General features: G+C 54.5%; 2 protein-coding genes across 6 annotated transcripts; one reads left to right on the top strand and one right to left on the bottom strand.

Moving 5' to 3' along the window:
- Positions 1–251: 251 nt before the first annotated feature.
- Positions 252–8,439, bottom strand: PRRG2 (proline rich and Gla domain 2). Of its 4 annotated transcripts, none has more exons than XM_047790198.1 (6): positions 6,633–6,983; positions 6,056–6,183; positions 5,787–5,826; positions 2,232–2,370; positions 1,109–1,255; positions 252–820 (listed from the first exon to the last, which is right to left on the bottom strand). In XM_047790198.1, exons 1-6 carry the CDS (start codon positions 6,715–6,717, stop codon positions 802–804), a joined length of 558 nt encoding a protein of 185 aa, XP_047646154.1. In that variant the 5' UTR covers positions 6,718–6,983; the 3' UTR covers positions 252–801. The 4 variants fall into 4 exon arrangements, with proteins under 4 accessions (XP_047646154.1, XP_047646153.1, XP_047646152.1 ...); XM_047790197.1 differs by lacking the exons at positions 252–820; positions 1,109–1,255 and adding exons at positions 1,818–2,097; positions 8,376–8,439 and having other exon boundaries at positions 6,633–6,729; XM_047790196.1 differs by lacking the exons at positions 252–820; positions 1,109–1,255 and adding exons at positions 1,818–2,097; positions 7,530–8,368 and having other exon boundaries at positions 6,633–6,773.
- Positions 8,426–25,758, top strand: NOSIP (nitric oxide synthase interacting protein). Of its 2 annotated transcripts, none has more exons than XM_047790193.1 (9): positions 8,426–8,530; positions 20,343–20,513; positions 21,103–21,208; positions 22,542–22,623; positions 23,966–24,125; positions 24,206–24,324; positions 24,488–24,675; positions 24,786–24,894; positions 24,998–25,758. In XM_047790193.1, exons 2-9 carry the CDS (start codon positions 20,444–20,446, stop codon positions 25,067–25,069), a joined length of 906 nt encoding a protein of 301 aa, XP_047646149.1. In that variant the 5' UTR covers positions 8,426–8,530; positions 20,343–20,443; the 3' UTR covers positions 25,070–25,758. The 2 variants fall into 2 exon arrangements, with proteins under 2 accessions (XP_047646149.1, XP_047646150.1); XM_047790194.1 differs by having other exon boundaries at positions 8,454–8,530; positions 20,442–20,513.
- Positions 25,759–26,157: the final 399 nt, after the last annotated feature.

Raw genomic sequence — 26,157 nt, 5'->3', positions numbered from 1 at the left:
AGGGGGGAGGGGAAGGGGGGGCGGGCGGCGGGGTGTCTGGCTGCGCTCCGCTTCCTCCCACAATCCCGTGCAAATGCAAAAAAAAAAAAAAAAAGAGAGAGAGAGAGAGAGGCAGACACTGAGCGCTAGCAGGGCCTGGGGGTGTAGGGCGCAGCGTTTGTACAGAAAGCCAGCTCCGCCGTGCGCAGACGCGCCCGGGAACGCGGTTCAGCTTATTTTTTTATTTTTTGCATTATTTCGCTTTTTTGGAATCTCTTTTCCAAAAGGTTTTTATTCAAGCAAAGAGCCCAATTCCAGCCCCCCGGGTGCATTGCGGGCCTGCCCCCAACCGAGCACGCTTTACAAATATACCCCCCCACCCTCTCTGGGTTGCAGAGTGCCCCTGTGAGTAAATGAAGACACGCGTGTGCACTGACGGGGCTCTGCGTGTGCGTGGCCCGTGACACCGAGGGCGATGGCCGTGTCACACGTTCTCACGCGGGCGCCCGCACTCCTGGCCTGTGCGGCTGGTTCCGAGTTTCCACGCTCGCCTACCCCGGGGGCGGGGCTGTCGGGTACCCCCACCATCCAGAAAGCCGAGGGGGCTGCGAGGAGGCCGGGATGCGGGGACACGTTCCCCGGGACCTTGCGTGTATCCGTACGCGGCGGAAACACGTGTGCTAGGATAGGCCTCCGACCGGACGACCCCTACTTCCACCACCCCCAAAGCTCAGCGCCGGAGTTTAAGAACCCCTGGGAGGTTCCGGAATCCGGAATGAATCTGGGGCAACGTTCCGAAAACCCTGGCTCCGAAGCAGCTCTTCAACACGGCCTCCTGAAGCTGCAAGGGGAGGAACACGGTGGGGAGTCAAAGACCCGGCTGTGTTTCCCCCTCTACCGAGACCACTCCGACCCGCCCTGGGCATCTCAGCCAATCCCGCACCCTCTGGGTACAAGACCCACCCTCCTAATAAAGCTTCACACACACCCCTGGGCCACGCCCCCAACTCCCAGCCTCGCCCGGGATAATACACTCAAAATTCCAAGGCCCGCCCCCGAGCCCACGCCCCTCCTCCGGCAGGATCCTCCCCTCTGCGCCCCGCCCCCGGGCTGAAGCCCAGCCCCATACCTGGTGTAGGGGGGCGGAGGTGCGTCGTGCACCCCAGAAGCCGCCAGCGCCTGTTCGTAGGTGGGGAGCCCCGGGGGTAGGGGTGGAGGCAGGGGAGTTGGCGGGCTCAGAGAGCCTAGGGGACTCAGGGGGCTGATGAGCTCGGCCCTGGGGACAGAAAGTGCACTCTTAGCGGGGCGGGGAGGGAATCTACAGGATAGAGAGACTTAGGCAATGGAGGAACGACTTAGGGAGACAGAGACTCTGAGGGTGGTTGGGGGACGGGGGTGGAAGGGAAGTGGACTAGGGAAAAAGAGGCTCATCTTCAACCTGACTGTACACAAAGCACCTTGAAATGACAGCGAGATGCACAGGGACAGGCAGCCACAGAAATCAACAACTGCTGAGACAGAGGCATTCATAGGCACACATGTGCTCCAGATACAGACAGCGTCATGGGGAAAGAGACAGCCCTGCAGAGAGGCAGGCAGATACCCCCAAGAAACAAATAGAGATACCCAAACTGCCCAGATCCTCTCTTACAATAAATTCTTCCTAAGAACAGCTATAATGGAAAAAATAAAAATCATTTAAAAAAAAAATTCTTCCTAAGAAGACCCAGTATAGGAGCTCCCTGGTGGCCCAGGGGTTAAGGACTCAGCATTGTCTCTGTTGTGGCTTGTGTCTGATCCCTGACCTGGGCACTTTTCCATTCTGCAACCAAAAAAAAAAAAAAGACCCACGTTCCTTCAAGACTGTTGCTAAAGCCCTCTCTTAGACCCTGCCACTGAGAAAGACACACCTAGACAACTCACACAGGCACGCGCACACGCAAACACAGCTATACCTTGTCAACACGGAAATACATACCACAGACACCCACAAACACCCACAGACCACAGGCTGCAGCCTCACCAGATACAGTATCCACAGGATGATAATCACACATGAACCTGGCACTGCAAAGACAGCCAGGCAGCAAATATCGAGTTCCTCCTGTGGGCCAAGGGCTGAAGATAGGCCAGTCTTTCAGCAGTGCCCACCTGCCCCCAAACCTTGGCCCGTCTCCTTAGGTTGACCCTACCCCCTCCTCTATTCACCCCACCCTCCAGCCCCCAGCCTCTCCTCCCCAGAGCCCCCTTACTCTTGAGGACTGGGCTGCTGGCCTCGGCCCTGAAGACGGCAGTGCAAATACCAAAAGGCCCCCAGGCCAGTCAGGACGATGAGCAGGATGCCGGATGTCAGCCCCACAGCCAGGCCTGCAACATCAACCCGTCCATGCCCTACAGAGGGGGAGGAAGGCACAGCCTCAGAGGCTGTCGCCCACCCCAACATCCAGATACCTTCCCCTGTGGAAAGAGGACTGGCCAAGGAGCCAGGCAGAGCTGGGGCCTCCTCCTAGCTCTGCGACCTCAGGCAACTCACCCTACTCACTTCTGTGAGCCTCCATTTCCTGCTCTGAAAAATGGGAGCATATAACCCCTCCCAGATGAGTTGCAAAAATGCAATGAATTAAATGCAGACAGAGGAGTTCTGGTCATGGCACATCGGAAACAAATCCCACTGGGAGGCATGAGGTTGCAGGTTCGATCCCTGGCCTTGCTCAGTGGGTTAAGGATCAGGCACTGCCGTGAGCTGTGGTGTAGGTCGCAGACGGGGCTCGGATCCTGGCTTGCTTCGGCTGTGGTGTAGGCCAGCAGCTACAGCTCTGATTAAACCCCTAACCTGGGAACCTCCATATGCCGAGGGTGCAGCCCTTAAGAGACAAAAATAAATAAATAAATAAATAAATGCAGAAAGAGCCTGTGATAACTTCATCTGGGATGAGAAAGTGAGGCAGCTATTCTCCAGGCAGAGAAAAGACCCTCCTAAGACTGCAGAGTTTTTGGTTTTGTTTGTTTTTTTATTTTTTTAGGGCCACACCTGTGGCATGTGGAGGCTCCCAGGCTAGGGATCAAATCCGAGCTGTAGCCCCTGGCCTAATGCCACAACCAGAGCAACGCCAGATCCGAGCCACGTCTTTGACCTACACCACAGCTCATGGCAATGCCAGATCTTTAACCCACTGAGCGAGGCCAGGGATCGAACCCGTGTCCTCAAGGATGCTAGTAAGATTCGTTTTCACTGAGCCATATCAGGAACTCCCTAAGACTGCAATTACACATGTAGTGGAGGGAGCTCAGCTAGCCAACTTTCTAGGCCCCCAAACTGATCGTGGCCAGATCATAATGAAGATACCCAGTGAAATGTAAATTTTACAGATATAATGAATAATTTTTTTCGTATGAGTATGTCCCATGGAATACATGAGATATAGTGACACTAAAAAATTATTCCTGCGAGTTCTCTGATAGCCTAGCGGTTTGAAGCTCCTGTGTTCTCACAGCTGTGGCTCTCGTTGCTGCCGTGTGACTTAGGTTTGATCCCTGGCCCAGGAACTTCCACATATACTGCCTGTGTGGCAAAAAAAGAAAAAAATTACAAAACAAAACAAAACAAGAAAACACAAGAGAGAACCTAAAAAAAATTGCAACTCTCATTAAAAAAAAAATAAATAAATAAATAAATAAATAATTACTCCTGTGCATTTCTTTTTTTTTCTCCTTTTTTTTTTTGGTTGTTGTTGTTGTTGTTGTTGTTGCACCTGAAGTTCTCCAACCAGGGATTGAACCTGAGCCATAGTAATGACAACCCTGGATCCTTAACCTGCTGAGCCACCAAGGTACTCCAATGTGTGTGGTGTTTTTTTGTTATTGTTGCTGTTTTGTCTCTGTGGGGGCACACCTGAGGCATGTGGAGGTTCCCAGGCTAGGGATCTAATAGTAGCTCCAGCTGCCGGCCTACACCACAGCCACAGCAGCACCAGATCCAAGCCGCATCTGCAACCTACACCACAGCTCACGACAATGCCGGATCCTTAATCCACTGAGTGAGGCCTAGAATTGAACCCGAAACCTTATGGTTCCTAGTCAGACTTATTTCCACCACACCACAACGGGAACTCCTAGAATGCAGTCCCTTTTACCACCCAGGCCACGGAGAGACAAGACCTCACCAGAAGGTGAGGAAAAATTCATTTATCCAGAGAGGAATTTAGGGGGATTCCCTGTTGTGGCTCAGTGGTAATGAACCTGACTGGTATCCATGAGGATGCGGGTTGGATCCTTCCCTCAGTGGGTTAAGCATCAGACATGGCTGTGGTGTCGGCTGTCGGCTACAGCTCCAATTCCACCCCTAGCCTGGGAGCTTCCATATGCCATGGGTGTGGCCCTCAAAAGACAGAAAAAAAAAAGAGAGAGAGAGAGGAATTTAAGGATGTCCCCTCCATAATACTGTTGGTGTCTAGAACCCACAAGGACCCTTGGCTCAGAAGCAGGGCCTTCAGTGATCCACAGCTTCACGCCTGAGGAAACGTTGGGGGGCGGCGGGGGGGGGGAGGCATCAGGCAGGACTCTGCCAGGCTTTGCTAGGTCCTGCTGCTGGGGAAACTTCCTTTGGCCCTGGGCCGGGGGACTTTCCTCAAATAGCAAACCCCAGGCTTTTAGCCTTCTTAGTAAAAAGCTGCTGCCCTGAGAAGGGGGGCCCTCCTGAGTCAGACCTGTTTCAGGTGGCTTCAAGGAGCTACCGGGCCTTCCAAGGCCTGCGGCAAAGCAGTTACCTCCCCTAGCAACCAATGTGAGGAATCCAGACCAGACTTAGGGCCTGTTGCTAAGGTGCATCCACCCCTGGCAACCAGGCCACAAGGGGGTGGATGTCTGGTGCCTGGAGGGGGGTCCTCCTGTGGGCAGGAGGCCTTGGGCTCCTGGCCTGAGCCTGGCTAGGTGTGGTTGCTAGGGAGAAGGCCTCCTTAGCAACCAGGCCAGGCTGGGATGGGATCGTGGGAGTGAGGACGCCAGCCAGGTACTGAGTGCCGCGGGCTCCCTTGGTCCGGCCTGGCCAGGCTTTGTTGCTAAGGAGCAGCCTGCCCTTAGCAACAAGGCTGCAGCCACTGATGGGGCTTCAGAACTCAGAGGAGGGGTTGAGGGGTGGGCTGATAGGGCAGGTGAAGACAGAAAGGCTTCCACAGACCCGTTGCTAGGGAGCAAGCCCCCTAGCAACCAAGCTGCGGAATTGGCTCGGACTCTGAACTCCAAAAGGGAGCTCAGGTAGGCCAGAGACTCTGAGCCTGAGGCCCCAGGGACTGGAACCTCTCCTGCAACGGTCCCCTTTCCGGGGGATGTGGGACCTCCTCTGAATAAGTTGTGGCAGGTTCTATAGTTAGGGCCTCTAGTCTCCAAGGAGGGGACTTCTTTCATAACCACCTCCATGGAGTTCCCGATGTGGTGCAGTGGAAACGAATCCAACTAGGAACCATGAAGTTGTGGGTTTGATCCCTGGCCTTGCTCAGTGGGTTAAGGATCCAGCATTGTCGTGAGCTATGGTGTAGCTTGCAGATGTGGCTCAGATCCTGTGTTGCTGTAGCTGTGGCATAGGCCGGTGGCTGCAGCTCCAATTGGACCCCTAGCCTGGGAAGCGCCATATGCCACAGGTGTGGCCCTACAAAGCAAAAATAAATAAATAAATAAATAACCACCTCCAGGAATTCAGGGAGCATGGAATTTAGAGGGGGCGAGTTTGGGGTGGAAGATGCGGGTTCAGCCTCCACGGGCAGGGGCTGCCTCAGCTGCACAGAGCAAGAGGGCTCCCCTGTCCGACTCACCTCCTTTGCCGTTGTAGATGTAATTCTCCCAAAAGCGCTCCTTGAATGGGCAGGAGTAGAGAAGGCAAAAAGGCAGCATCAGCTGGGAGATTCCACACCCCAATCCAGCCCACCCTGATCTCTGAGGCCCAAGGGCAAAGGGAGTTGAGGGGAAGGACCCCCACCTCCAGGTCCTGGAGAAGACAGAGGGGACTCCAGGGACCCCAGGCCCTCACCGTCAGAGTATTATCCTCAAAATATTCCCGTGCCTCTTCCCAGGAACACCTCACCTCCCAACACTCACGTTCCAGGTTCCCAGGGGTGAGCAGCTCCAGGTCCCAGTGATTGGCTCGCGGAATCCGGCTACGGCTGCCCAGGAAGCTCTGGGCCTCTGGAGAGTCCAGGAAGACTTCTGGGCCTCAAAGACATAAGGCACAGAAAAAATGGAAGGGGAGTTCCCGTTGTGGCTCAGAGCGTTAAGGACCTGACATCATCTCTGTGAGGACGAAGGGATGATCCCTGGCCTTGCTCAGTGGGTTAAGGATTTGGCGCGGCTGCAAGCTGCAGCATAGGTCACAGAGGCAGCTCAGATCTGGCGTTGCAGTGGCTGTGGCATAGGCCAGTGGCTGCCGCTCCGAGTTGATCCCTAGCCCAGGAACTTCCATATGCCATAGGTAAAGCCATTAAAAAAAAAAAAAAAGGGACAAAAAAGAGAAAAAAGAAAGAAAAATGGAGGATTCCTAGGACTGGGGACAGGGAGGAACGTGAACTTGAGGGGATAGAGACCCGTGGCTGGGTTCTTCCTGGGTCAGGGGAAGGTGGCTGTCAGTGCCTGGTCTCCGGGTGTTCATTCCTGCAAACACTCACCTTGGTCGTGCTTCCCGCTGGGTGAGGTGTCCAGGCAGGTGGTTAATCCCAGGTATAGCAGCAGCACAGAGGGGTGGCCCCTCATATTTTGTGGACGCTAGGAACCAGGTGTGGGTAGTTAGACGACAAACACCTCAGGGCCTGGAGAATGAGGCGAGGTCTCTCTGACCCGACTCTGTGGTCCACGAATGACGGGAATAATACAGACACTTAGGTAGCCTGTATTCTGGGCCAGACACTGTTCAAGGTCGTTTACCTCTATTCACTCAGTCTCATTTTCACAGCAGTGCTATCATTTGATAGATGAGAACACTGAGGCACTATCTCCATTTGATAGATGAGAACACTGAGGCACTATCTCCATTTGATAGATGAGAACACTGAGGCACTATCTCCATTTGATAGATGAGAACACTGAGGCACAGAGAGGTCAAAGAATTTGCCCACATTCATACAGGGTGCAATTCAGAGGCAGGATTTCAACAAAGGCAACGTCCCTCCAGGGACCAGAGCTAGGAGCTTATCTTTTTCTCTGCTGTGTCTGCAGTATCCAGCACGGGTTTGGGCACACAGTAGGTGCTCATAAACATGTCCACTGATGGGCATTCCTGCCTTCTCGGTAATTTCCATGTACACCCGCCTCTCTCTGTGCTCATTGCCACATCCACCCGCGGAGATCAAAGATGACAGGAGAGGTATAGAGCGGAGGCCTATATCCTTGGGTCCAGGAGGAGGAGGAAGGAGCAGGGGTCCTGGGCTGGGTCCAGGAGGAGGAGGAAGGAGCAGGGGTCCTGGGCTCCTGGGTTTGGAGGCTCCGACTTCTGGATCTCAGAAGAACGGGGAGCCAGATCGCCAGGGTCCACAAGCCAGGCTCTGCCTCCAAGGGTATTCACTTACCTGCCCAGACTTGTGAACAGTGTCCCCTCCTTCTTAATAGGGGCCTCCTGGGCCAGCTGCGGCCAGCTGTGAAGAGGGGCTGGGGAGAGGGGAGGGGAGAGGAAGGAGGGGTGCCTTGCTCCCTATAGTCCGCACAATCCAGGTTTCTGGCCAGAGGGGCGGGGTTTGTGATTACCTGCCTTGGGCGGGACTCAGGTAAGGGACTAAGTATTTAAAGGGACCTTATGATTAAGGGCCAAGGTCCAGAGCCTTTAGGAGGGCCAGCCTCTCCGACACAGTGGAGGCACTTAAGGAGTTGGATATGCAGCTTCCCTCCTCCTATCCAATCCCCCCACCCCCACCCCGCCTCAAGAGCCCGCCAGTGCGAGCTGGGAACTAAACATCTAGGGCTCCAGATATCTAGAGATGTCAATACCTAGAAACTGACAGGGAAACTGCCTTGGTGAGAAATGTACGCCTTGGCCCCTGGGGGTGGGAGGTGAGTATGCGGTAATAAATTCCTGTTTCTTGAGGTAATTTGAAAGGCTTTGACTTCCGACTGCTCCAATGCTCCATGTGTAAAGTGGGGACAGTGGAGTTATCCCTTCTCTATTAACTCTTATTTTGCAGCAGAAAAGTGGATGATATCCTTGGGTAAGCCGGCTTTCCAGTCACTGGGCGAAGTGGTTAGTCCTTAGACACAGCCTTAGAGAGACGCGAAGCCTCGGTACCAGCAGGAAATCGCCCGCCCGAGAAACGCCTAGTATATACTAAGTGCGCCCCCTATTTACTCCAGTTTTACTGACCGGAACCTTCGAATTGCCACTCACGTTTCCGGAGGGAGGAAGAGAAGAAGGGAAGACTTACCTAGCCAGAAGAGAGACCTCCGCAACTAGGGGCAGATCTACTTCCTGTCTCTTCCGCCGGCCGGAAGTGTGTAGAGCGGGGAAGGAAAACAGCGCTCCTTTCCGGTGTAGGGGCACAGTTGAAGCAGCCTCGAGGGAGGAGGCGTTGTTTGTAAGGTGAGTTCCAGGTGGTGGCGGGATGGCGTTACTGCGATCGTCTTCGCGTAGGCTAGAGTCTCGGGGTCCCAAGGGAGAGTGGGACGGGATTTTGAATTTCCGACTTCCCGACAGTCATTAGTGGAACGCTCTAGGCGCGCCAAGTTTGAAGCTGAACTACAAGTCCCAGAAATCTTTGGAGGTACCCAAACCATCAGTTCTCTGGAGAGTTTTAGTTTCACTATGGACGGATGGGCCGGGGTTCCCGGGGGAAGGAGGGGACTGGTGTTCTAGAGAGTCTAAGACGTGAAAATTGAGGAAGGAGCACCCCTTTCCTGCCCTTAGTTTCCCAGATTGTGATGCGGAGGGCGGCGGGGGATATTGTGCAGTCGCCTGTCGCCGCCTCTCTGCACCTTTTTGACAGCCCCTCCCTCTCGGAGTTGCTGTAGGGTTTACCATTTTCCTCTATGGAGCTTTGGGGATTGGCTGTCCTGGTTTCATTCCCTACGGGGCTGCTGATGGGGTACGAACTTGGGTTTGATGGGTCCTTTACAGCAATTTTCCTTTAATACTGGAAAAAGGTTCAAACATGTAAAAGTGAGAGAATAACATAAGAATTCCGTAGTTACCGTCGTGGCTCAGCAGTTAGCCAGCCCGACTAGCATCCACGAGGACGCAGGTTTGATCCCTGGCCTTGCTCAGTGGGTTAAGGATCCAGCGTTGCTGTGAGCTGTGGTATACGGATCGGGCGTGGCTGTGGCGTAGCGACAGCTATAGCACCAGTTCGACCCACAGCCTGGGAACTTCCATATGTCGCAGGTGCGGCCCTAAAAAAAAAGTTTCATTTGCTTGAATTGGGATCCTTTCGAGTCATGTTATGTCTCTTTAAATTGCTTTTAATTTTGAACAGTCTCCCCTCCATCCTACCCAGTTTTCTCTTTTTTTTTTTTTGTCTTTTTGTTGTTGTTATTGTTGTTGTTGCTATTTCTTGGGCTGCTCCCGCGGCATATGGAGGTTCCCAGGCTAGGGGTCGAATCGGAGATGTAGCCACCGGCCTACGCCAGAGCCACAGCAACGCGGGATCCGAGCCGCGTCTGCAACCTACACCACAGCTCACGGCAACGCTGGATCGGTAACCCACTGAGCAAGGGCAGGGACCGAACCCGCAACCTCATGGTTCCTAGTCGGATTCGTTAACCACTGCGCCACGACGGGAACTCCCAGTTTTTCTCTTAATACAATTGATTCTTTGAAGAAACTGGGTTAGTTATTCTTTTTTTAATCCCATCATCTGAAACCCTTTTCACTTCTTTGAAATGGTAATGTCTTTTCCTTTATTCCCCCCCCCCACACACACTCTCTAGGCAGCTGCTCACCTACTTTCTCTGTCTCCATGGATTAACCTAATCTGGATATTTCATATAAATGGAGTCATTTTTTTCTCTGATCACACCCACCGCAGTTGCCACTTGCATTGCTGCTTGGGCCACAGCTGCGCAGCCCCGCATCCTTAACCCATCCCACTGCGCCACAAGGGATCTTCCTCTGTCTGGGTTTCTTTCACTTAGCGTGATATTTTCAAGGTTCACGCATTTTGTAGCATGTATCACTACTTTTTAAGGCTGAATAGTATTCCTTTGTATGAGATATGCCATATTGTTTATCCATTCATCAGTCAGTGGACATTTGTGTTGTTTCCACTTTTTGGCTACACTGCTTGCACTTGTGTACGAGTTTTCGTGTGGACCGATGTTTTCTGTTGGTAGTGGAATTGCTGAATCAAGTGGTAGCTCCATGTTCAACCTTTTGAGGAGCTATCAGACTTTGCCACAGCGGCTACTCCCCATTTTATATTCCCACCTTCAATGTAGGAGGGTTCCAGTTTCTTCATGCTTGTTATTATCTGACTTTTCTTTGGTTTTTAGGGCTGCGCTTGTGGCATATGGAGGGTCCCAGGCTAGGGGTCATGTCAGAGCTACAGCTGCCAGTCTGCGCCACAGCCACAGCAACACAGGATCCGAGCCACATCTGTGACCTACACCACATCTCAGGGCAATGCTGGATCCTTAACCCACTAAGTGAGGAATCAAACCGGAAACCTCATGGTGCCTAGTCAGATTGTTTGTTTGTTTCTGCTGCACCAGATGGAAACTCCATTATCTGACCTTTTTTTTTTTTTTTGTCTTTTTGTCTTTTTCCAGAACTGCACCCTCGGCATTGGAGGTTCCGAGGCTAGGGGTCAAATCAGAGCTGTAGCCACCAGCCTACACCACAGCCATAGCATCGAGGGATCTGAGCCACATCTGCGACCTACAGCACAGCTCACAGCAACACGGGATCCTTAACCCACTGAGCAAGGCCAGGGATCAAACCCTCAAGCTCATGGTTCCTAGTCGGATTCGTTAACCACTGAGCCATGACGGGAACCCCCCCATTATCTGACTTTTTGATTAGAGTCATCCTCTAGGTGGGAAGTGGTGTTTTGATTGTGGTTTTGATTGACTGCATTTCCTTCATGGTTAATGATGTGGAACATTTTTTCATGTGCTTATTAGCCATTTATATATCCTCTTTGGAGAAACATGTACTTCAATCAGTGCGCATTTTTATTTATTTGTCTTTTTGTCTTTTAAGGGTCGCACCTGCGGCATATGGAGGTTCCCAGGCTAGGGGTAGAATTGGAGCTGCAGCTGCCAGCCACAGCCACAGCCATGCAGGATCTGAGCCTACACCACAGCACATGGCAATGCCGAATCCTTAACCCACTGAGCCCGGCTGGGGATTGAACCTGCAACCTCATGGTTCCTAGTTGGATTGTTTCCGCTGCACCACAACGGGAACTCCTTTTTTTAATAATTTTTTTTCTTTTTTTGCTCATTTTTAAATTGGGTTTTTTAAAATGTATTGCTGGGTTGTAAGTTTCTCATATAGTCTAGATATAATTTCTTTGTCAGACGGAAGTTGGACAGTCCCCAACTGTTTGGTACAGCCTACAAACTAAGAATAGTTGTTTTCTGGAGTTTCTGTTGTGGCTCAGTGGTTAAGGAACCCGACTGGCATCCATGAGGACTCAGGTTCCATCCCTGGCCTCACTCAGTGGGTTAAGGGTCCGGTGCTGCGTAGGTCACAGACACAGCTCAGATCCCAAGTGGCTGCGGCTGTGGTGTAGGCCAGCGGCTAGAGCTCTGCTTTGACCCCCAGCCTGGGAACTTCCATATGCGGAGAGTGCGGCCCTAAAAGAAAGAACAAAAAGAATAGTTGTTTTTTGGTTTTTTGGCCACAGCATACAGCAGCTTGATGTGGCGTCTCAGTTCCCAGACCGGGGGTTGAACCTGGGCCACAGCAGTGAAAGTGCCAAATTCTAACCACTAGACTGCTCTTAGGGAGTAAACTCTTAGGGAGTTTCTTAGGGAACTCCCCAAGAATGGTTTTAACGTTTCCAGCAACTGGAAAAAATCAAAAGGAGAATTACATTTTGTGACCCATGACTGTAATATGTGATTCAGATACCGGTGTCCATAAATAGAGTTTGACTGGAACACAGTCATGCCCATTGGGTTACTAGTGGCCATGGCAGCTTGGCCACACAGGGACGGGAGTGAGTAGCTCTGGCAGGGGCCATGTGGCCCACAAAATTGAAAATCTTTACTCTCCGGGAAGTTCTTGTTGTGGCACAGCGGAAGCAAATCTGACTCGTATCCATGAGGACACAGGTTCAATCCCTGGCCTCGCTCAGTGGGTGAAGGATCCCACGTTGCCGTGAGCTGTGGTGTAGGTCGCAGACACAGCTCAGATCTGGCATCGCTGTGACTGTGGCTGTGGCGTAGGCTGGTGGCTACAGCTCTGATTGGACCCCTAGCCTGGGAACTTCCATATGCTGCAGGTGCGACCCCAAAAAGACAACAAACAAAACAAAACAAAAAAAACACGATTGCCTGTTGTTGAAGGTACCTCATCTATGGCATTTTGTTTTAGCGGCCCGAGCTGAGCAATACAGGTAGGATCAGCACAAACCTACAAACCTGCCCGTGTAAAGCTATGCTTTTCTCCTTTCTAGCAAAAAACAAACAAACAAACAAACAAAAAAACGAAGAAACAAACCCTAACACAGGGAGTTCCCTGGTGGTCTAGTGGTTAGGATTTGGCACTTTCTCTGCTGCAGCCCCAGTTCAGTCCTTGGTCTGGGAACTGGGATCCCACATCAAGCTGCTGCATGCTTCCCCCCCAAAAAGAAAAAAAAATCTCCCTTCCACTAGTCAGTATCAGCGTCCCGCAAACATCCAGTTCCAGTCAGACTCTGCCTTACTGGCATCGGTCGACTGTTGTCACCCAAATCAACTGTGTCATCAGGGCCTGCAAAGTGATGGCCCACGTCTCAATCCTCTCACCAGTTTTATCCCAGCTTGTTAAAGTGATTTGATCCAAGGTCCCTTTTGGTTTTTGAGTTTGTTTGGGTTTTTTAGGTTTTTTTTTTTTTTTTGTCTTTTTAGGGCCACACCCCCGGCATAGGGAGGTTCCCAGGCTAGGGGTCGAATCCGAGCTGCAGCTGCCAGCCTACACCACAGCCACCGCCATGCCAGATCCTTAACCCACTGAGCGAGGCCAGGGATCAAACCTGCATCCTCATTGGTGCTAGTCAGATTCATTTCCACTGCGCCACAATGGGAACTCCCAAAGTTCCCTTTTGAAAAGCTCACCAGGGGAGTTCCTGTCGTGGCGCAGTGGTTAACAAATCCTACTAGGAACCATGAGGTTGCGGGTTCGATCCCTGGCCTTGCTCAGTGGGTTAAGGATCCTGCGTCGCTGTGGCGTAGGCCGGCGGCTACAGCTCCGATTAGACCCCTAGCCTGGAAACCTCCATGTGCCACGGGAGCAGCCCTAGAAAAGGCAAAAAGACAAAAACATAAATAAATAAAAAGCTCACCAGGGCTCTTCTCTCAGGGAACCCACTGAAAAAGAGACCAGTTCAGACCTGTGAGGCACTTGGCACAGGCCCTGGCGCAGAGGTGTTTGAAGCCTGAGCCAGTCATTTCTATTCTCAGTGCTTTTGTGATTACGGTCTCAGTGATTCATTCCTTGAGTCCACACCTGCCCAGGCCTGGCTGGGAAGTGGTTAAGCCTGTCATGGCATCGCTGAGCCCCCTCCCCCGCCCCAGGTGCCTGGCAGAGCTGGGACCCAGCCTGGAGTCCAGCCCAGGCCCTGCCCGCCTCTGGGGGCTCCTGGACTCCTGAGGGGTGACGGCTGTAATGGTCATAAATCATAGCATTGTCAGGGCACCAGGAACACCTGACTCAGCCTGGAGAGGCAGGCTTCCCACAGGAGGCCCCTCTGCCTCGGAGCCCCGGAGGAGCAAGGGGATGGGATTTCCAGGAGGAAGGACCAGGCCCACACAAGAAGCCCCCATCCCACGCTGAGAGCCAGCACGGCCAGGCAGCACCGGGGTGATCACGGCCGCAGACACAGATGCCTGGGTCAAACCCCAGCTGCACAGCCCTGGGCACCTGCTCTGTGCCTCTTTCCTCATTTGTAGCAACCATCTGGATTGTGGAATGGGGTAGAAACTCAATTGTATAAAAGGTTTAGAGCAGGGCCGGGTTCAGGGAACCATCAGCCGTAATTAATAGAAAATCTCGGACGCTGGCCTCGGCTCTCGGGAGCTCCCTCTTTGCCGCTTTCAACACATCCTCTTTCTAGATGTCCTCATAATTGGCCCTTTGGGTTCCTTGAACAGCCTGGCCTCCACACCGACCCCCGCCCCCCGGCCCCCCGGGACCTGCAGTGTCCACATGACCCTCGCCATTCTAGGGACGGGGCTCAGAGCCTCCTTTCATCTTCAGAGGGATCTCTGACCCTGCCCGGAGAGTCAGGATTCAAACAAACCAACTGCAGAAAAGGGAGATAATAAGGGAGATTTGCGCACCAGCTGGAGAGGAGAGGCCGCTCCGGAATCACGAATGATCCGAACAGCCTTGCGGTCACATTTTTTAAACACAGCAGCCGCCTGTCCCCAGAGGCTGTGGAGCACAGTGATGTGACGGGTACCCCCGAGGGACTGTATTTTTTATTTTTTTCTTTTCTTTTTTTTTTCTTTTCTTTTTTTTCTTCTTTTTTTTTGGCCGTGCCCGAGGCATGCTGAAGTTCCCAGGCCAGGGAGTGAACCTGCAACCCTTAAACGCATGGAGCCACCGGGGAACTCCTGGATTATTTCAGTTCATTTACACTCAAGCGCCAATGGGGGATGTAATTACCAGAAAACCTCTAAATATGTTTGGCCCCAACCAGGACCCGTGCATGTGCATTTGCATCTGTAAGTTTTATGAAACCTAAATATAGACCCGTTTCTCCAATGCGGATATCGGGTCTGAAGTGAAACATGCTGAAAGAGCGAACTAGACTTTGCTCTTTGAAGATCTCGTGGGCGGACGGGGCTGGGTTGGCCTTTATTCTCTGACTGGCCCACCTCGGGAGGACTGACAGCTGTCACAGAGTTGAGGGGGCAGCCCGAGAGCCCAGCCATCCGGGTTCCAGTCCAGCTCTGCTGCTACCTCCCTCCGGCAAGAGTCTGTGGGTCTGTTTTCTCCTCTGTAAAATGGGAGGATGAGAAATAACAGCTGATGTTACTTTGGCTGTGTCCCTTCTGAAGTGTCAAGAGACACCAGATGGTAGTAGATCTGTTTTTTTGGTTTTTTTGGTTTTTTTTTGAAATTGGCCTCACCGAGGATGCGGTGCCGCGCCTTGGACGAAAGCTCAGCTTCCGCTGAAAACCCGCCAACCCTGGTCAGCCCTGGTCAGCGGTTCTCAAACTTTTTGGCTTCAGGAACTTAAACATCATTATGGACCCCAAAGAGCTATTGTTCACGGAAGGTCTATCTAGATTTTGTTGGGGGAGTTACCGACATGGCTCAACGGAAACAAATCTAACCAGTATCCATGAGGACGCCACGGGTTCAATCCCTGGCCTCGCTCAGTGGATTCAGGATCTGGCATTGCCGTGAGCTGTGGTGTAGGTCGCAGACGCAGTTCGGACTGGGGTTGCTGTGGCTGTGGTGTAGGATGGTGGCTACAGCTCCGATTAGACCCCTAGCCTGGGAACCTCCATATGCTGCAAGTGCAACCCTAAAAAGACAGACAAAAAAATAAATAAAGTACAGTATTTAGGGAGTTCCCCTCGTGGCACAGTGGGAAAGGAATCCATCTAGGAACTACAAGGAGGTGGGTTCGATCCCTGGCATAGGGAGGTTGGATGATGGATGAGATGGGTTAAGGATCCAGTGTTGCCGTGAGCTGTGGTATAGGTGGAAGACGCAGCTTAGATTCTGAGTTGCTGTGGCTGTGGTGTAGGCGGGCAGCTGTAGCTCCAGTTGGACCCCTAGCCTGGGAACCTCCACATGCCACAGGTGAGGCCTTAAAAAAAAAAGCAAAAAAAAAAAGTATACAATTTAGTGGGTTAAGGATCTGGCATTGTCACTGTTGTGGCGCAGGTTCAATCCCTAGCCCGGGAACTTCCACATTCCAAGGGCATGGCCAAAAGAAAAAATTTTCTCCTAAAAGTGTACAATTTAGCAGGTTTTCATATAATCACTATTTTTGCAACCATCGCCACTTGCTGATTTCAGGACATTGTCTATCACTGCAGAAAGAAGTCCCATACCCCTTAGTAATCATACTCACACATACCTCACGCCCCCTCAGTTCCCCCTTCTCCAGCCCTGTGGCAATGGATCAGCTCATTCTGGACCTTTTATTTATTTAATTTTTTCTGTCTTTTTAGGGCCGCACTTGGGGCATATGGCAATTCCCAGGCTGGGGGTTGAATTGGAGCTGCAGCTGCCAGCTTACACCACAGCCATAGCAATGCCAGATCCGAGCCACATCTGCGACCTACACCCCAGCTCACAGTAATGTTGGATCCTTAACCCAGTGAGCGAGGCCAGGGTTCGAACCTGTGTTCTCATGGAACACATTCGTTTCTGCGGAGCCACAATGGGAATTCCTGGACCTTTTATATAAATGGAATCAAGAACAGGAGTTTCCATTGTGGCGCAGCAGAGATGAATCCAACTAGGAACCATGAGGTTGCAGGTTCCATCCCTGGCCTCGCTCCATGGGTGAAGAATCTGGCGTGGCCATGAGCTGTGGTGTAGGTTGCAGACATGGCTTGGATCTGGTGTTGCTGAGGCTGTGGTGTAGGCCGGAGGCTACAGCTCCGATTTGACCCCTAGCCCGGGAACCTCCGTATGCTGTGGGTGTGGCCCTAAAAAAAAAAAAAAACCACCACCAACAAAAAAAACATACGGCCTTTTGTACTTGGTGTCTCCCCTCCACCACGTAATGTAACAGAGACCTTTAAACCTAAGGATGTCCAAGCAGATGTCACACTCCCTTGGAAAACTCCCCTGTACACTCGGGAGAGAACAAGAAGAGCAAAGGCAGACACGTTTTAGCATCATGGGAGTAGTTCTGCGGGCTCCCTGAAAGTATCCTAGGGAACCACTGGCCTAGGTACGTGGCTTCACTTCTGTGCCTCAGTTTGCCCCTCTGCACGGTGGGGATGGCGATGGGCTCGACCTCAGAGGGTGGCTGAGGTTGGATGATGGATGAGATGGGGATGCGGCGAGGCGGCCCGTGGTCAGGGGGCCGGCGGCATCCCTTGTGATTCTTCCCATGACCTCCTGGCCAAGCAAAGAAAGGCTCGCTCTCGGAGGGAAAGTGTCCCGGTCGGCGAAGCCAGAGAGCTTGGCCACCAGACCAGCAGCCCAGTGCCAAATACCGCAGAGGGTCAAAGCAGTTGACAACTAAGAATAGAGCAGGGAATTTGTCCCCCAGGAGGTGAACGTGACCCTTGGGGGTGGGGCTGGGGCTGGGGCGGAAACGGGGGTGGGGGCAGGGCGGGGGGGGGTGGCAGGCAGCGGGTGCTGGACACCTGCTCCAAAGCTTGGGGTCCGAGGGGAAGCTGGAGGAGGGGCCGTGGGTCGAATTGGGGTGTTTCAGCACGGTTAGCTTCTTCTGCAAGCAGCACAGCGGCTGCCACAGGGGTGATGGAAGTGGTCCAGGTCTCCACCGGGGCAGTAGTTAGGGGGGTGTAGACAGTTTTCAGAACGTGTCAAGCTCCATCCTGAGGGCCTGCATCTATTCTGTGTCCGCACCTCCAATGCAAAAACTGGCTTCCGGGAGGAAGGCGCCAGTAGGGGGAGAGCGAGGTCCATAGCTCAAAGTTTTGAATGTGAAAGGCGGGTTTCTGAAAGCGTCCCCAAAGGGGAAATGGAGATGAAGTTGGCTCTGACATCTGGGGGCCCCTGGTTGTGCTCTCCCGCTCCCCCACTTCTGGAGCCTCCTCTGCAGCCACAGAGCTGGGGAGAAACATCCCTGCCCGTTCTGCGTGCCGGGCTCTAAGTATGACCTCATTTAGTCCACACAGCAATCCAGTGGGGTCAGCTAGATCCCGTGGTTCCCCCCACTTCTTAGCAAAGGGCTCAGAGGGGAATTCAGCAGTCCAGAGCCACAGCAAGAATGGGGCCAACTTGGACTCGAGCCCAGGCGCAAGGTCTCACGGCTTAATCCTGCATGTTGATCTGTAACCCCATCCTTCTAGTCTCACTGATTTCGTCTTCTTTATCCCCGAGCCAGTCCCTCCCCTACATAGACAACCACTTTTTGGTGGGAGCCACACGCACAGCATACGGAAGTTCCCGGGCCAGGGAAGGAATCCTAGCAGCAGCTGCAACCTACTCTGCAACGCCGGATCTTTAACCCACTGCACTGGGCTGGGGATCGAGCCCAAGCCCCCGCAGAAACCATGCGGAATCCTTAAGCTATTGCACCACAGTGGGAACTCCCGTAGACAACCATTCTTGTAAATGTGATCCTTTTGTTTGCAGGTGTCTGAAAGGTACCCATTTTGTGCATGTGTAGATTGTTTTTTTCTCACTTCTTTCCACCCAGCATGGTGTTTTTATCTTTTTTTGTTGTTTTAATGGCTGAACCCACGGCACAGGAGTTCCTGGGCCAGGGATCAGAACGGAGCCACAGTTGCGACCTATACTGCAATGCTGGATCCTTTAACCCACTGTGTTAGGCCAGCAATCCTGTTGCTCCACAGCAGGAACTCCAGCAGTTGGATCCTTTTTTTTGCTTTTTAGGCCCGCACCTGAGACATATAGACATTCCCAGCCTAGGGGTCAAATCAGAGCTGCGCTGCCAGCCTATACCACAGCCACAGCAACACTGGATCTGAGCCGCATCTGCAACCAACTCACGTCAATGCTGCATCCTTAACCCACTGAGCGAGGCCAGGGATCGAACCTGCATCCTCATGAATACCAGTTGGGTTCGTTTCTGCTGAGCCATAGCAGGAACTCCCAGCAGTCAGGTTCTTAACCCACTGTGCCACAGCGGGAACTCTAGCATGATGTTTTTGAGCTCCACCCACAATGCTTTGTACATACCTGGTCAGCATCTCACCTGCCGGGCTACCCAGTTGCCTCGACTCCCCTCCAGTGTAAGTGACATCATGGTAACCGCCCCATGCGTGCTCCCTAGAGGGTGTCTCTGAGAACGCCTTTGGGACACGTCCACCCAGGGGCAGAATCACCAGCACCCACCTCACTCAAGTACCAGCAGCATCACCTGATGGTTCCGATGATGCCCCGAGCCTGGTCTGCTCCAGCTCAGAGCTTCGCCCTGCAGCCTGGTGACAACTGCGCAGTGACACCACCGCCGCTCCCCTGTGGGGAGGGTTGGAGGTGTCTCTCCATCCCCCTGTCTTTGACCTGTAGACCGCCTCTTCCTGGCCTTTGCTCGTTACCCTACTGGGGTAGCTGGGTTGTTCTTGTTGATTTGCCAGAGTCCCACCCAGGGTGAGTTCTGCTCTAATGCTTGTTTTGAAAACTCAGAATTTGGGAGTTCCTGTCATAGCACAGCAGAAATGAACCTGACTAGGAACCATGAGGTTGCGGGTTTGATCCCTGGCCTTGCTCAGTGGGTCAAGGATCCGCGTTGCCATGAGCTGTGGTGTAGGTCACAGATGTGGTTCAGATCTTGCAATGGCTGTGGTATAGGCTGGCAGGTGTAGCTCGGATTGGACCCCTAGCCTGGGAACCTCCACATGCTGCGGGTGTGGCCCTAAAAAGCAGAAGAAAAAAAAAACCTCAGAATTTATTCAGCACAATTGATACGCTAGCGAACAATTTGAGTGCTAACGCACATTGCACCTAAGCGAACCGAGGCGCCCTTGGTTGAACGAGCACATAGGCACACACAGCACACACACATCCTGAACATTTAGCGGGCGCTTTCATTCCCTAAGTGTGTTACCAGTGCCTCCTATCATGTCTGGTGCTAGAACTTTCCATCAGATTCTATATAACCCTCCTTCCACCACCTTACAGTAACTCACGCCATGTACTCTGTACCCCAGCCGACATCCGCGTCCACAGGAAAACTTCAGGTCTTTTTCACGGTCATGGTCAAGTGCCTTTTTTTTGGTCTTTTTGCCTTTTCTAGGGCTGCTTCCGCAGCACATGGAGGTTCCCAGGCTAGGGGTCGAATCGGAGCTGTAGCCGCTGGCCTACACCACAGCCACAGCAACTCGGGATCTGAGCCGCATCTGTGACCTACACCACAGCTCAAGGCCACGCCGGATCCTTAATCCACTGAGCGAGGCCAGGGATCAAACCCGCAACCTCGTGGTTCCTAGTCAGATTCGTTAACCACTGAGCCACGACGGGAACTCCTTTTTTTTGTTTTGTTTTTTTGGTTTTTTTTGGAGGGCATAGGCATTGCTTAACCTTATAATATGTGAAAAAAAACTGTCTTCCTCTGCCCTGCACGCAGCTTTCCCATCAGATCAGATCGGGGGCCCAGAAAGGTCCAGTCCTCCCTACGTGGGTTCCCTCTGGCCACCACTGCCCTGCAGCTGCCCCTCTCCCCCAGGGATGACTCGGCACGGCAAGAACTGCACGGCGGGGGCCGTCTACACCTACCACGAGAAGAAGAAGGACACAGGTACCGGGTTTGGGAGGCGGGCCCCTGGATGTTTCAAGTCCCAGCGTCACTCTGCCCCTCCGGGTATGGTTTCCATGCGGGCATCTCCCCCCTTGGATAGCCATGACTGTGTAAATAACAGCCCATGTGACCAATGGCCATGACCGTGTGAGTAACACCCCTAGCGAGCCGGCAGCCCTCTCCCCTGCGGCGGGCACTGCGTGAAGTGCCTTTTGTGCTAAACCCATCCAAGGCTTCCCACTGACGGGGAATCGCTGCGGTCCGAGGAGGACACAGGCCCAGAGAGGCTCAGGCACTTGAACCTGGTCACAGAGCCAGGAGGCCCGAGGGGAGTCGGCCATGCACCTCCCCCCCCCACCCCCCGCACCCCGAGCTGCCTCAAGGGACAGGGCCTGTCTGTCACTTACCCCTTGGGGACCAACTCCTTCCTGTGGGTCGGGCAGCCCCTGCCCCCCACCCCCCAGACCCACGGCCCAAGGTCTTGGCCGCCTGTCTCTCCGAACACCCCCACCTCCGCGTCCTCTCTGCGCCTTTCTCTCCGGGTTCAGAGAGGGCGTGTCTCCATCCCTCTGCCTGTCTCTGCCCCCAGCGGCCTCAGGCTACGGGACCCAGAACATTCGACTGAGCCGGGATGCCGTCAAGGACTTTGACTGCTGCTGCCTCTCTCTGCAGCCCTGCCACGACCCCGTCGTCACGTAGGCTGGGACCGCGGGACAGGGTGGCCAGGGCAAGGGGACCCCTTGGAGGGAGGGGGCTGTGTGGGGGTCCTGGGCACGCCACCCCGCTCCGGGAGCCTCAGCGTGGTCTGAGGCACGGGCCCGATCCTCGTGTGCTTCCCTGGGCGTGGGAAAGCATCCCTTCCTAGTACGGCGGGGGTTCCTGGGCCGTTGCCAGCCCATAATAACGGCTCACTGTGGAGCGCTGACCGCTACCTGCCTCTTACGGTCTGGCAAAGGCTGCGGCGCGATAACAGGTGTAAGATACTTAGCCCAGTGACTAAATATGTGTTTGATTACTAGTCCCTTTTAGAGAGATTGTGGTGAGAGGACATTGCGGCTCAGGGTCCCTGAGGCTACAGTCAGGTTCGAGGGTTCACTCGAATTCACAGAACTCAGCAAAGCTGTTCTCCTCAAGGGACAGGTTGGGAGAGGGAAAGGCTACAGATTCAAAGCAGCAGTGGGAAGGAGTTCCCGGGTGGCTCTGCAGGTTAAGGATCGGGTGTCACGGCTGTGGTGCGGGTTTGGTCCCTGGCCCTGGAACTTCTGTCTGCTGTGGGCATGGCAGGAAGAGAAGAAATCATTGGGGAAAAGGCACATGGGGCAGAGGCCCAGAGGGACAGACACAAGCCTCCCGTTGTCTCTGTGGACACGCGGGAGAGAAGCACTTCCTTCTCCCAGCACTGGATCACTGCCCTCCAGGGCAGGTCACGCCGGCCTTGGCATCCAGGGTTTTTACTGGAGGTTGGTCACCTCAGCTTGGGGGACCTTGGTTTCCAGCCCCTCCCGAGGTTCAAGGGGACATCACATGAGCCCAGCCCCCCAGGTGAACAGAGGCACTCTTTTCAGGCAGGACATTCCAAGGGCTTAGCAGTCCCCTCCCAGGAGCCAGGCAGGGGCCAGTCACTTGGTGGGAAGGTGCAGGGTGTGGACAAGCCCGGCCTGCTGCGCTCACCCTTTACGGCATGAGATTTTTCCTACACGTCAGAGCACATTACAAAGCCCGGGAAGGAGTTTCCTGGTGGCCTAGCAGTTAAAGATTTGGCATGGTCGCTGCTGTGGCCCAGGTTTGATCCTTGGCCCAGGAACTTCCATAGGCTGTGGACAGGGCCAAAGAAAAATAAAGACGCCAGGGGAGTTGAACGGGTGCCCTCACCTCAGAGAGCTAAGCTGAGCCCCGAGTGAGCTGCTGCCTGGATGACCCCTGGTGGGTGCCCAGGGCGGGGAGCCCGGGTCTGGCACGTGATTTCCAAGCCCCAGCCACGTGGCCTGAGCCTGGCCTGTGTTTTCTCACCCCCTCCTCTCTCCGCAGCCCCGATGGCTACCTTTATGAGCGGGAGGCGATCCTGGAGTACATTTTGCACCAGAAGAAGGAGATCGCCAGACAGATGAAGGTGCAGGGGCTGGGCAAGGGGGGGTGCACACGCTGGCACCGTGGGTTTCGATGCTGGGCCTTTGGCTGAATTCCTTTCCCTCTGGCCTTTGCCTGTGCGCGTCTGTCTGTCTGCGGCCCTGTCCCTTCCCGCTTCTGCTTAAATCCTTCGTCTTGCCTCCTCTGACCCTTGCTAATCCAGGGCCTGAGGGCCTGCCCCTGTCACCTCTTCCTTGGCACACTTGTCACAGTTGTGACTCTCCATGTGGCTTTCCGACACATGCGCACTCCCCCATTGGGTGGCAGGCCCCAGGGGGCAGGGAGCGGGGCTCTCCCCCACCTTGTGGCCCTGAGATGCCAGCTCCATCTCTTTCGGCCTCAGTTTCATCGTCTCTAAAATGGGCTGACGGGTGACCTGGCCAGTGCTTCCTCCTGACCTCACACTGCCTATGCCTTCCCAGCTCCCTAAACCTTAGCTGCTCGCTACTCCCCTGGAACTAGGGCCCCTCGAAGGCAGGGAGCAGAGACCAAGTCAACAGTGCATATAGTACATAATAAATAACTCAGAGAGACACTGTAGCATTCATACGGCCCACGAGTAACATTTATTGAGCACTTAGGATATGTCAGACCAGGTGCTGAGTGTTTTAAAAAGGCTCCCTGTGTGGCCCTCCGTGTGAGCCTCCTAGATAGGTCGCCATTGTTATCCCAGTTTACAGATGAAGAAACTGAGGCCAGTAGAAGCCACAGCACTTACTGGAGGCCACAGAGCTAATGAGTGACAAAGGGCAGGGTTTGAGCTCTGGCGGTCTGTCTCCAGCCAGGCTGTTGACCTCTCTGCTGCTAGGGAACAAAAAAGCCACCGAGTCCCAAACCAGCCAAGCGAGAAATGACCTAAGTGTCCTACAGCTGGTGCAGGGGACAAGCAAAGGTGGCAGAGGCCTGCCGTGGACGACTGCACAGCCACTTAAAGCCTCGCACCCAGGTGGTCACCAGCCTCTACCAAACAGAGCCCCTGCCAAGACAGCCCCCTGAGCGGGCCCCAGTTTACCCTTTTTTTTTTTTTTTCCCATTTTTGGCTGCTCGGTGGCTATGGAGTTCCCAGGCCAGCGATCAGATCCCAGCCACAGCTGTGACCTGTGCTGCAGCTGCAGCAATGCCAGATCCTTAACCCAGTGTGCAGGACCAAAGGTCCAACTTGCAGCCCAGCACTCCCAAGATGCAGCCCATCCTATTGGCGCCACAGTGGGAACTCCTGTTTACCCATCTTTAAAGCCAAAGAACCACCCTAGCCTCCACCTAGGGTGCCCAAACTCACAAGCCACAGGAGGATGCCCAGCTCACTTCTCGGCGGCCGCCCGCAGGCCTACGAGAAGCAGCGGGGCGCCCGGCGAGAGGAGCAGAAGGAGCTGCAGCGCGCAGCGGCGCAGGATCAGGTTCGGGGCTTCCTGGAGAAGGAGGCGGCCATCGTGAGCCGGCCCCTCAACCCCTTCACGCCCAAGGCTGCGTCTGGGGACGGCCCAGGTGAGGGAGAGGTGGACTTGAAGGCGGGTGCCGTCCTGGTGGGGCCCAGGGCCAAATCCGAACCCCTGCCCCCCTCGCAGATGACGCCCAACCCGGGCCCAGCGCGGGCCCCGCAGGCAAGGACAAGGACAAAGCGCTGCCCAGCTTCTGGATCCCGTCGCTGACCCCCGAGGCCAAGGCCACAAAGCTGGAGAAGCCGGTGGGGCCCCCCACCCCAGCAAGACCCCGTGCACCCACTTTGCCAGAGAAGGCCAGGGTCCCCCAGTGCCTCGAGGGCCTCCTCCTGTCCCTCACAGGGACCCCGATCTCCCTCCGCCTGACTCTAAGCCCTGCCTGCTGACCCTGCCCCGTCTTGTTCCCAGTCACGCGTCGTGACCTGCCCCATGTCTGGGAAGCCCCTGCGCATGTCCGACCTGACCCCCGTGCGCTTCACGCCGCTCGACAGCTCCGTGGACCGAGTGGGGCTCATCACGCGCAGCGAGCGCTACGTGTGCGCCGTGACCCGCGACAGCCTGAGCAACGCCACGCCGTGCGCTGTGCTCCGGCCCTCGTGAGTCCCCTGGGGACCTGGGGGGCTGGTGGGCTTGGGGTGTGGCTCTCCCTCTCTGGGGCCTCTGATCTGATCGCGGGGCCTCCCCGTCCCCGTCCCCCTCCCCGCAGCGGGGCCGTGGTCACCCTGGAGTGCGTGGAGAAGCTGATTCGCAAGGACATGGTGGACCCGGTGAACGGGGAGAAGCTCACGGACCGCGACATCATCGTGCTGCAGCGGGTAAGCCCAGCCGCTCCCTCCGCCCCCTGCGCCGGGACTCCGCCCTCCTCCCGGGGCCCCGCCCACTCACCGGGGCCCCGCCCCGCCTCTCCTCCTGCTCCAGGGCGGCACCGGCTTCGCGGGCTCGGGCGTGAAGCTGCAGGCGGAGAAGTCCAGGCCGGTGATGCAGGCCTGATGCGCCGCCCGCCGGGAACCAAATAAACGGGCTTGGACGCAACTGGCCTCGGGGCGCCATCATTCACTGCGCTGGAGCCCGGGGACCGCGGGCGGGGAAGCCAGACCGCTGGGGTGGCTCCACTTTGAAAACATGGGCTAAGAATAGAATCTTTGCTGTGGGCTCACGTGAAGAGTAAAATCTAAATCGAATGCACATGCACAGCTTTACATGGGTTGAGTGGCCAGAAGTTGGGGCCTCAGCGGTGAGCACATGAGGGCTCCGCTTTCATGGGCGAAAGAGAAACCCCGCACATCCTCTGAGCGGTGCAGAATTTGAAGCCAGTGAGGCGTCCTGGAACTCGTCTCCTAGTAACGTGTGGTACGACACCCAAAGGAAATGAAGTGCGGTGAGCCCGAGCGAGCACCCAGTAACCCCCCTCCCAGGCCACGTGGCTGCTGGAGGGTGAAGAGGAGGAGGAAGCCGCGAGTGCAAAGGCCCGGCGGCAGCAGAGTGCTTGGACGGGTGCGAAGACGGGGAGGAGGTCAGGGCAGCCAGCCTGGCGGGCCTGCCTGGAGCTCAGCCCTTGGCAGTAAGCCGGGGATCACCACAGCAGGCTCTGTGCAGGCTGGGAGAACTAAGCTCTCCGTCAGGCAAAGATGCAAAAGTGAATAAAGACTTGGAGTCCTGCCTCTCTGAGCAGCACCCAGCTCCTGTCTTTCCAGGTCTTTGGTGACACACACTTGCGTTTTTTCACCCAAAGTGAGGTTTCCCTGCCCCTACTGTTCTATTCAGTGAGCAGTCTCCACCTTTTCTTTTGGTAAAAGGTCTTAGAGTTCCCCTTGTGGCTCAGTGGTAAGGAACCCGACTGGTATCCATGAGGACTCAGTTCGATCCCTAGCCCCGCTCAGTGGGTTAAGGATCCGGCATTGCTGTGGCTGTGGTGTAGGCTGGCAGCTACAGCTCTGATTCAACCCCCCTAGCCTGGGAACCTCCATATGCCACGGGTGAGGCCGTAGAAAGACAAAAAAAAAAAAAAGTCTTATCTAATGCCCAAATGAGACTCAAAGGGCCAGGACATGTCCTTGACTGCTGGGCAAGCCCCTGTC

Source organism: Phacochoerus africanus, chromosome 8 (assembly GCF_016906955.1).
Source record: "Phacochoerus africanus isolate WHEZ1 chromosome 8, ROS_Pafr_v1, whole genome shotgun sequence".
Taxonomy (NCBI): Eukaryota; Metazoa; Chordata; class Mammalia; order Artiodactyla; family Suidae; genus Phacochoerus; species Phacochoerus africanus.
The sequence above is the reverse complement of the archived record's forward strand: the minus strand, read 5'-3'. Positions and strand labels throughout refer to the sequence as shown.

What these genes read in the sequence shown, in the direction of transcription:
- PRRG2 (XM_047790197.1), bottom strand. Translation starts at nt 6,717, where the DNA reads ATGAGGGGCCACCCCTCTGTGCTGCTGCTATACCTGGGATTAACCACC. An exon ending in CAGCGGGAAGCACGACCAAG is followed by an intron (nt 6,184 to 6,632) that starts GTGAGTGTTTGC and finishes TATGTCTTTGAG; the next exon opens with GCCCAGAAGTCTTCCTGGAC. An exon ending in CATCTACAACGGCAAAGGAG is followed by an intron (nt 2,371 to 5,786) that starts GTGAGTCGGACA and finishes CCCCCTCTGTAG; the next exon opens with GGCATGGACGGGTTGATGTT.
- NOSIP (XM_047790193.1), top strand. Translation starts at nt 20,444, where the DNA reads ATGACTCGGCACGGCAAGAACTGCACGGCGGGGGCCGTCTACACCTAC. An exon ending in CGAGAAGAAGAAGGACACAG is followed by an intron (nt 20,514 to 21,102) that starts GTACCGGGTTTG and finishes CTCTGCCCCCAG; the next exon opens with CGGCCTCAGGCTACGGGACC. An exon ending in AGATCGCCAGACAGATGAAG is followed by an intron (nt 22,624 to 23,965) that starts GTGCAGGGGCTG and finishes GGCCGCCCGCAG; the next exon opens with GCCTACGAGAAGCAGCGGGG.